Source organism: Polyodon spathula, chromosome 12 (assembly GCF_017654505.1).
Source record: "Polyodon spathula isolate WHYD16114869_AA chromosome 12, ASM1765450v1, whole genome shotgun sequence".
Lineage (NCBI taxonomy): Eukaryota > Metazoa > Chordata > Actinopteri > Acipenseriformes > Polyodontidae > Polyodon > Polyodon spathula.
In genome coordinates this window covers 36,548,648-36,558,880 of record NC_054545.1, presented here as the reverse complement: position 1 = coordinate 36,558,880, position 10,233 = coordinate 36,548,648, and the positions used below count along the sequence as shown (strand labels likewise).

General features: G+C 42.8%; 1 protein-coding gene across 1 annotated transcript; it reads right to left on the bottom strand.

The window, feature by feature from the left end:
* Positions 1 to 5,685: 5,685 nt before the first annotated feature.
* On the bottom strand, positions 5,686 to 9,923 carry LOC121324461 (dual specificity protein phosphatase 1-A-like). Its single transcript, XM_041266377.1, has 4 exons — positions 9,287 to 9,923; positions 8,874 to 9,022; positions 8,125 to 8,344; positions 5,686 to 7,151 (listed from the first exon to the last, which is right to left on the bottom strand). The coding sequence occupies exons 1-4, from the start codon at positions 9,654 to 9,656 to the stop codon at positions 6,808 to 6,810; spliced, it is 1,083 nt and encodes a 360-aa protein (XP_041122311.1). The 5' UTR covers positions 9,657 to 9,923; the 3' UTR covers positions 5,686 to 6,807.
* Positions 9,924 to 10,233: the final 310 nt, after the last annotated feature.

Here is a 10,233-nt window from a genome sequence, read left to right as displayed (position 1 = left end):
AGAGATTAATTTGCAAATTATACAAACACTAAGGGGCCCACAGCAACCCCACATACAACAGAGCGACAGCCGGCAAAGAGGGAACTCCCCCAGAGCCACACTGCCACATGTACAGCATACTGCAGACTGTGTGGAACAAGGATTCTTCTGTACATCTCTCTCTCTCTCTCTCTCTCTCTCTCTCTCTCTCTCTCTCTCTCTCTCTCTCTCTCTCTCTCTCTCTCTCTCTCTCTCGCTCTCTCTGTGTCTCTCTTTCTCTCTCTCTCTCGACTTCTGTTACAACATGCTCTGGGTCAAAGTGCTTCTGAACTGCCTCTCCTGCCCTCGAGTAACTTGGATTGACTATCTCCTCTCTACTAGCTGCACAATATCGTAAACTCGAGGTGATTGACGCACGGCTGGTCTGGTCAGAGGTGGCGGCTGCTCTGTTTTTGGCTCCGTTCCCCTGCTGAGTCTCTGCTCCCGATTAGGCTGGCATTAACGCAGGGTAAGGTGCTGAGAGCCTGAGTGCAGGAGTTGATGTGGCGGGCATGCATTGGGAGGAGGAATGAGAAGGGTAATTAAAGATACTCAGTGCCTGCGAGGTGTGGAAATTGGCCTGCGAGTGAAACTTTCCACTGACTGTGTTTTAATGGATATCGCAGAGAAATAAATAATTGTATTTAATAAACAATTCATAAACAAAAATTTTGTGGGTGAGGAAGCTGTGCTTCTTTTTAAAGTTTCCAGACTTGTAGCTGGATGTTATCCTAACAAAGAGTGTGCTGGGATGTTATCCTCACACAGAGTGTGCAGGGATGTTATCCTCTCAGAGTACACAGGGATGTTATCCTCACACAGAGTGTGCGTGCCTGTGCTTGTTGGGCTCCCTGGGTAGCTTCCCCTTTGACTGGGAAAGGGACAGATAAAGCTGCAAAGCATTGTGTTCCAGGAGGAAGGCAGGTTGGTTAGTGATGGCTGGAAACCGCGCCTGGAGCCAGTCTCTCTAAACTTCCCGCCTGAAGAAACATTGAAACTGAAGCAGGAAGCCTTCAGGCTGCTACCACAAAGCCTGGAGGGAAGCAAGCGCTGTATCGCTATGACAACAGGGGTTTTTCACAAGACCATCAAGATTATGTCACCTAGCAACTTGTAACAAGGGCTTACATGCCTGTTGAGGTAACCATATCTCTGAACTTGAATTTTCCTTTTTCCCCCCCGAGAGAGCAAAATATAAGCTGGCTATAGGATTATCTATCACAGGGTAATGACACATATTTTGAGTTTTTGTGACAAGGTGAAATTCTTTTCCACCCCAACTGTTTACTAAGAAAGGGAAAAAATGCTTAACTTAATGTCAGTATTGTGTTAGTTGATAACTGATGGACTATGCATGGAACCAACAAAGCAAAGTTTGATCAGTTGTTTAAATTGTTGCTGCTATGAGTAAACGCTGAGTAAACTGTCTTTGGATGTCAGCAGCCTTCAAACAAACATAGCTGATTCAGTAACACACACGCTTACTTAAATTCAATGTATTTCAAAATGCATGCTCACTGCAAGATCTTCTGATTGGGCTGTTCTGTAACTCTCTCTGGATGGCCAGTTTATTGGTGGTCTGCTGCATTCTGGTCAATGTGAGAGAATTAGGGAGACCGATGCTGTGCTAATCTCCCTCGCAAACATGCTCTCTGTCCATTCAAGGCCTTCTCTGTTACAGCCTTTTCACAAGGGATAATGAGGTGAATAGATGTGAAACACTCGCAGGATCTTTTGCATTTGAATGCCGGGTGAAAGCCTCTTCAGCGGTCGTGCTTTTCTCAAGCGGTTGGCAGCTGTCCCTGTTGTCTCCACTCTCCGGGGCGCGTTCTTTGTCATTTGCAAGATAATAAAGTCCCTTAATGTCTACTGCAGCAGATACACATCTACACATATACACATATACACATATCTACACATATACACCACTTCATATCAACTGCAAACCCATCTATCATCTTACGCTTCTTTTTTCAATTTTTCAATTTTTCACTGAAGTTAGCACATCGAAGTTAATAAGTAGATTGCTAGCATGAGATTACCTATAATGAAGGGCACAGGACGTGAACTGGGGTCTCCAGTTTCCAGTTAGTTATAGGAGTCTCTATCTGGGATTATTCACTTCTATTCTTTTCAATCATGTTTAAAAACATGTGTGTTTGCGTTGGCTTGTTCTTGAGCTGGATGGGTTGGCCAGTGGCTTTTTATTTTTTATTTGATAAAGTTTTTAATGTAAAGATTCCTGGGATGATTTGAGTAAAGAGCGCTATTTAAAAGCAAACTGTATCGTATTGCATTGTATTGTATTCTTTATTGTTTAACCATGGCTGTGTTGGTGGTTTCCATAACTGGGAACATATTTTGTAACAATCGAAGCATGACTTTTACATCAATATCTTCTTTGTAGCACACTGACAGTTCCATTTATAGCCTGTTGCCATGTCATGTGATTTTCACGTCCTTGTCAGCCCGTTTCCAATGGAAGAACCTTGGGATCACGTGACTCGGGCTCTATCTTTATCTTCTAGTTTGCAACAGGTGCAGCTTAACTTTGAAGAGGAAGTATCTCAGACATGGCAAGGCTGTCCCCATTTCTTAAAGTCTTCAATGAAATGATAGTGTCTAAGGAGGAGAGGACGCCTCTGGGCTAATCAACGCTCTGGCAGGTATGAGGCAGGCTGGCAATTGAAACTTATTTAAAGGTCTCTGTTCATGAAGCTTGTGTAGCAGTGAGATGTTCCATACACCCCATTGAGGAATGATTAGCGCAAGAGAAGGGAAAGCTGAGCTGCCTAATAGGCATGTGAATCTTTGCGTGATAATCACAAAATCAAAATCAACGTACACCTGCTGCTTGGGTCTAATTGAGTTGACTTTTTTGATCTGGAGTCAGTGTATAATGGCTTTCCATTGATGTACGGAATGCCCTCTGATGTATTTTGCTTTTTTTTTGGGGGGGGGGGGGGGGGGGGGGGGGGGGGGGGGGGGATTATATAACTGACACACCCCCAACTTTAAAACGCTTAATAAGATACAATATGAATGATCATGGAACAGAACAAGAGGGTTATACTGCAATACCTGCTATAGTTAATCATCTATCCAACCAGCAGAAAATTAATTTTCTTGGAATCTCCTTAAACAAAGGGTCATCATTGCAAAACCAACTTTTTCTGAAGCCTTGTACAGTAATTGAGACATTCACTCAACCACAGGCATGGCCCCTCTCTGCTCTGCTTCACCAGCCTCCCTTTTGTGCACTGGTATTTCCTTTTCCTTTTCAGCTAAACTGCTTTTTCTTTATGCTGTGCATGCTGCAAGTATGTTGTTATTTCCTGCCTACTTCAAACAGAGGGAGAGCCAGCAACAGAAACAATGCTTACCAAAACAAGCTGATGTAACGCATGACACAAAAGGACCCCTCCAATAAAACAGCAACAGAAGAACAAAGGAACAAATGTTACACTATATATATATATATATATATATATATATATATATATATATATATATATATATATATATATATATATATACTATATATATAGATATGATAGATGAAATTTAGGGGACAATCCCCTGAACGAAGTCTTGCGTAAGGCCTTTTCAAGTTGTATGCATTGTATACCATTCTGTTACCCGTACAAAAGTTTCCCATCGTAAAAGCATAGCAAAGTGTAATAAAGCATAGTAAGTTACGTAAAGCATAAAAACAAATTGCTAATCTCTTTTTGTCTGCAAGTGAACCCTACACATGTAGTTTGACCCAGCTTAAATGTGCATACGGTTTAATGGTTCATTCAGCTCTGACTGCTGCTCTGTAAAGTCCCTGAAACATTAACAGTTGCCTGTCTCCTAATCCTCCTGTTTGAAGCCAGCCACACAGCTTTCCATTTGTGGAAGAGCGCCTTTGTTTCAGAAATGCCAGCATTCTATAGGGATTTCAATAGAATTGAAAATGGAAGTCACTCACGTCAAAGTGTTTGAAGAAGTATTCTCACCAATGCCAAATTCATGATTTATAAAAAGCTGCAAGACATTGCTGAAGGGATCTATCAGTTTAATAGATTATCTGTATTAAAGTATCTGTATTAATGTGAAATCACATTAAACCTTCATTCAAAAAAAGCCATTTAGTGTAGAAAAAAACTAATCGCATATCCTACTGTCTGAAATAATAGGAGAATGCACTGCATAAGTGAACAGATTTGTGTGGGTATGTATAATTTGTATGAATTCAGGCGGAGTGATTTGAAAGGGGCTTTGAAAGCTAATCATTTCAGTTTTGTGGAAAGCCCGTGTAGATATGACTTGTTCACACTGGAAATAACTGCTGCTCTCAGCCCTTGTATATAGATATTGCTTGTCTGTTTACAAACGGGCCAGAGAATGAAGGACAGCACTTGTGTTCCACTCTCCCATGGGATTCCCTCACAGCACTGTTGATTCATCTTTCTCACTTATGACTGGCTGTTCAGAGTTATGGGTGGAGATCACTGAATAAATACAAAGCGCTTTTCGCACACTCTTGTTTCTGTTCATAAGCTCTTCAGCGGCTCACATACTTATCTACAGCCTGTCCAATAAGGGTTGATTGTGACTGCGATGGCATTTGTGATTGGTGGATCTGTATAGCCGTAATTACATACCGTGACTGCAAGTGAAACAGGCTCTCCGGTTTGTAATCCCCATGCCAACAGGACTGAGACCTTATCATCATTCGTTTTATTCTTACACACCGACCAGATGGGGAACCAGGATAGAAAATCATCTTTATGACGTATATAAAAAGTGTGCCACATCGTTTCATCACAGGTTATTAATGGAATTCAGAATCTCAACGGAAGTTAATGACAGAGAGACTCCACTTGTCATGTAATATCTGGTAGTGCAGTTAGTAGTATTATCACTTAAATACACGATATGGGTGTTCTGTTCATAAACTGGAAGTAGATTGTCTACCCCTGATATAGACCCATGGCAACATCTTGTTCTGCAGTTGCTTGATTCTTTGCCCTTCTTTTTAGGCCCAGTCCTGAGGTGCTTTGTGATGCGTTGATGATTCCTGACCAACGAGAGCTAAGTTCAGACCATGGGCCTCATTGCACCTGTGACCTGAGACAGATTTCTAATTAGGTCTTCTATGGCCCTTTCTTTAAAAAGATCAATACAGCCCTTATAAAAAGTAACATTGTATAACCATGGGAAAAGCATCGGACAACTGCAACATTTTACAAGGGAGCTTAGTAGATTCTTTCAAGAGTTTTGTGTTTTTCACTATGGAGATGGAGCAACAACAGACTTTATTCTTATCCAGTGTTCTAAAGTGTAATTTAGCCGTGTTTGTTTAAGGGACAGAACAACACTACTAATTTAAGAAGATATTCACACACATGTTTTTAAAACATTGTTTATTTCTCATTTTCATAAAAATGGTATCAATTTAACATATCAAAACAACATGTATACAAAATAAACACACACACATTTATATATTATATATATATATATATATATATATATATATATATATATATATATATATATATATATATATATATATATATATATATATTGGTTATGTTGACCAAGTATGTATTATATTCACATCTGTAGACATTGCGTCGTTCAAAGTCTTGGGGGTGGGGGTGGGAACATCACGAAAAGTGCTTTTGGGGGGGGGGTTGGTCAGAGAGCTGTAACACAGTACCGGGTAACAGAGGTATTTTAATTTTTCCTGCAGACAGAAATATTGGAAAGATGAGAGTTGCTTTGAAGGCAACTCGCTGTATTACATTGTATTTTTATTATTTTTTTAAATGGGACGGTCTCAACAGGGCTTGCTGGTCCTGTGATCGGAACATTCAGAGAGGCGTGTGACGAGAGCTTTAAAATACATCCTTCAGCTCAGGGTAGGGTCCGGAGCTGCAGGTTACAGTCACGTGAACCGTCTGAAGTGAATGATTCATAATAATAATACAAAGCACATCAGAAATGCGGGATGACCACTTGGAAAGGGACAGCAGTATGCATTATATTTTAACCTAGATCTGCCTACATAGTCACTTGGAATTACAATTAATGGGTTAAAACCTGGTTTGCGACAAAAAAAACTACATGATAATAAAAAAATAAATAAAAACACAATTGGATTTAAAAACAGAGATACTACAATGTGCTAGCTTAACAAAGAAGCAGCAATTATCACTCAGATACTGGGACTTATCCAAGTTCTGGATTCACAGCTGGCTTCCTCTAAAAGACAAAAGTTCCTTGGAGTCCCTTACATCAGCCCTCTTAGGCGCCTTTCCAGAATGCCTGAATGTTTCTCTCTATAGGGTGGATAGACACAATACTGTCATTTCAGGTTATTGCACTTCTTTGGTAGGAAGTTGGGGAGGGGGAGGGGGAGGGTGTCAGTCTTTTTTTTCTGTCCTTTGAAACAGTTTTAGTGCTTTACGAAACAGAACAGAGGACAGGGAGTGTGTGAATTCAGAGAGTCTTCTTAACCCACAGCTTAGGCACAGAATCTACAACTCTTGGCTCTTAACCCCCTATCCCTTTCTGCATTTGTCTTAGCGGAACCACTTTTGGTCTTTAGCTCCAACCATATTCAAACCCACCTCCCTAGATGAGTGATCCACTGGAGGCGGGGGGTGGGTGGAGTTCTCAAACCACAGACTCACAGGAGAGGGTCTGCTAGATCCAACACTGGACTATCTTCCGGAGCCACGTGATTACATTGCCCAGTTAGAAATCTTTATAAGTACAGTAAGCCATCAGTCTGGCTCAGCAGCTGGGGGAGGTGGCGATTGGGCTGTGCAGGAAGGAGAGTGGGCTGGCGGCTCGGTGGACTGGGAAGTTGAACACTGTGCCCGTCTTCCCCCTGGCAGGACTGCTCACCTCGGCAGAGCAGGAGGAGGGCGCAAGGATCTGGGACTCGAACTGCAGCAGCTGGCCCATGAAGCTGAAGTTGGGGGAGATGATGCTGCGTCGCTGCTTGACGAACTCAAAGGCCTCGTCCAGCTTCACCCGCCTTGTCCTCATAAGGTACGCCAGGCAGATGGTAGCAGAGCGGGAGATGCCAGCCTGGCAGTGCACAAGGACACGACCTCCTTGGTTCTTCACAGAGTCTGAGGGAGAAAGAGAAGGAGAATACTGGCTTAGCACAGGACCACGGTGGGGGGTGATATTGGGAACACCACACTCAAAGAGGCACGTCCAAGCTTAGTCTTAGTTTCAAGACACATACATTGTTTGGCCAGTCAAACATTTATCAGTACACATTGTTTTAGGAGAAAATAGTGCCATATGTGTTCGTTTCAGATTGGTAAATGAGAACTCTTTAGAAGAAAAGGACGACACTGCCTGATTAAGAAACAGGAAGAGGAGTTAAATAGTGAAAACAAATGATGGGGCGCATTCCCTTGAGGACAGCTCAAACAAAGCCTGCCCATCACGAGCCCAGGAGACCTCACAAAAGAGACGACCTGTCTCCTGCTGAGATGCTCCATCTGCGAGAAAGGGCAGCAGAGGGTGAGAGAAAGGGCCTTTTGTTCCACACTAACAATGGGGCCCCTGAGCTTTCAAACACCAGCACAGCCGCCCAGCCACACTGTTCAGAGGCTGCCGGGGTCAAGGCCCTGTGGTTAATACAAGAGGGCTTGCCCCTGATTCTGGAAAGGGGGGGGGGGGGGGGGTAACACCAGTCTACATGATCACTCTGGAGGCAGGCTGGCAGATTTGGAGGGAAAGATTTTTTTTGTTCAAATAAAGCACCCCACGGGACTAAAGTTTGGTGCCCTCAGCAACAACAACTAAAAAACACATATTATTTAAAAAGTGTCCATTGACAGTGAATGCAATAGACACTGTTGTAGACACAAAGTGAAGGCCAGTTTGATTGAAGGCATCTTTGTTTTTTGCCTTTCCCTTTCTCACACATATTTAAAAAACAAACAGGACTCGCTTTGGCAGGCTGTATCAGACTAGAGTTGACTTCCTTTTTTTTTTTTAAAGTTCACGTCAATTCAAAACAGAAAAAGCAGAAGAGTCTCCGAGAGCCTGTTCAGAGGAAGCGACATAGTGTAAAGTGGCTGTGCTCACCGATAAACTCAATGGCTTCGTTGAACCAGGAGCTGATGTCTGCCTTGTGGTTGTCCTCCACTGGGATGCTCTTGTACTGGTAATGGCTCTCGAAGTGATTGGGGCAGTTGGCGGAGACATTGATGAGGGAGGTGATCCCCAGAGCATCCAGCATGTCCTTTCTGGAGGCGTGGTAGGCACTGCCCAGATAAAGGAAGGGCAGGATTTCCACCGGGCCACCCTGTGCAGCAATGAACACAAAGAATAGATTCAGTCTGGGAGAATTGGAACTAGTGTATTGATACCTTGAAATGAGCTGACCAGGTCTCCCTTGAAAAAGAGATTTCAATCTCAATGGGACTTTCCTGGTTAAATAAATTACAAATAACACACACACACACACACACACACACACACACACACACACACACACACACACACACACACACACACACAGTCTAGTCAGAATTTAAAATGGTTCACAGTAAACCCAATGACAGTATGAGCTATTGAAGCTAGTGGCTGTTTTATTTTGTTTAGTGTAATTGAAAGGTGTTGTTTTTAGTTGATTGTAATACCAAAGCTGTTTGGAAGCCATAAAGAGCAATTTACTTGTTTGGTGTAAAATGAACTCACAACCCAACCATGACATAAAAAAAAAAGGAGTGTCAGAGGAAAAGCCCTATGAGGTCATTTTATTACGAGTTTGTTTTAACAGTTTACTTGCTCAGATGTATTCTCCCTTCTTTATTCTAGGAGCGCCGACCCACCTGATCGTAGAGCGGTGTCCCGCAGGGCGTGCAACCGGACTCGGCGCTGCCGGGCTGGGAGCTGGCGCTTAGCGGCAGGCATAGACCTGGAGGAGGGGAAGGCTTGGTACATAACTCGGGAAACTCAGAGGAAAACATCTCAAATCCACCTGAAATTACACAAAGGAGAAATAAATAAATACATACAAAAACGACACTCGGAAGTTAGTTAATGTTATACCAGTATTCGAAACACAGCCCGCTTAGGACTACAAAACTGTTTCATTGTCCATCATTAAACAGCCTTTCTACTTCATGCGTGCTGTTCTAATATTGTTGTATTTATGTTCCTGTCATTCCAGAATGTTTTAATACAGTACACGTTGTACATACTTTGTTTAAAATGATATCGGGGGGGTTCCTCTAGCTCTTACCTCTGAGCAAAAACACCCTCGTCCCGCAGGGGTCTCGGCACAGGGCACAGACAGCCAGCGCCAGGGTGCTCTCCTTCTTCATCTGATCAAAATCCAAACTTCTATCGTCCAGGAACACCACCGCCTGGTACTCGCCCGCCATGAGCCGGTTGCGGGTCTCTTCATTGGTAACAATGTGCTCCAACCCGAGCCCCCCTCTGGCTCTCCTCCGCACGATGGTGCTGAAACGCACGTTAGCGGAGCCGGGGATGTGAGCGGTATTGAAGGCGAAAAATGACCGGCAGTCCAGCACCAGGCAGCCCGGCCCGTCCCCTTCCAGCAGGCTTCGGAAAGAGTTGCAGTCGATGCTGGGCACTTCCATTATGACCATACTAGTATACTTTAAAAACGACAAAAAAGCACAAAACGAGTAGTTTGAACCTTTCTTCTTTGTTCGACCTTTAAAAAGCAGGTCTAAAGTATTATTGTTTTAAGAATTTAAAATAAATTTAAAAAATAAATAAATACTTTAAAAAAATGTCCTTTTCCTTTGAATAGCAGTCGATAATATACGGCTGCTTATAATAAGTATATTGTCCTTGTTCTTGTTCTTCTGTTACGATAAATCGTTTTCTGCTTTACGCTCGTCGTATCCTATCTGACTTTCTCGTTCTGCTCTTTTATACAACACACATTAATGCGGTTTCATTGTGAATAAGAAGGCTGATGACGTTTTTTGGCCCCGCCTCCTGCCTCATCTGTCCCAGTTTTCATTCACGTCATCATCTACCAAGCCAGTCCAGATATCTGAGCACTAAACAAACTGATGTCAGCTGCCAGCTATGGGAACATTTCCAAGTTTACAAACGACGTTGTCTCAGTGTCTGTGGAGATCTGTAGATGTATTTAAACCTGTTGGTAAAACACACGAGAGGCAGCATGGCACTGTATAATTTTATGAGCTAGGT

What these genes read in the sequence shown, in the direction of transcription:
- LOC121324461 (XM_041266377.1), bottom strand. Translation starts at nt 9,656, where the DNA reads ATGGTCATAATGGAAGTGCCCAGCATCGACTGCAACTCTTTCCGAAGC. An exon ending in GAGGGTGTTTTTGCTCAGAG is followed by an intron (nt 9,023 to 9,286) that starts GTAAGAGCTAGA and finishes GTGTAATTTCAG; the next exon opens with GTGGATTTGAGATGTTTTCC. An exon ending in CGAAGCCATTGAGTTTATCG is followed by an intron (nt 7,152 to 8,124) that starts GTGAGCACAGCC and finishes TTTCTCCCTCAG; the next exon opens with ACTCTGTGAAGAACCAAGGA.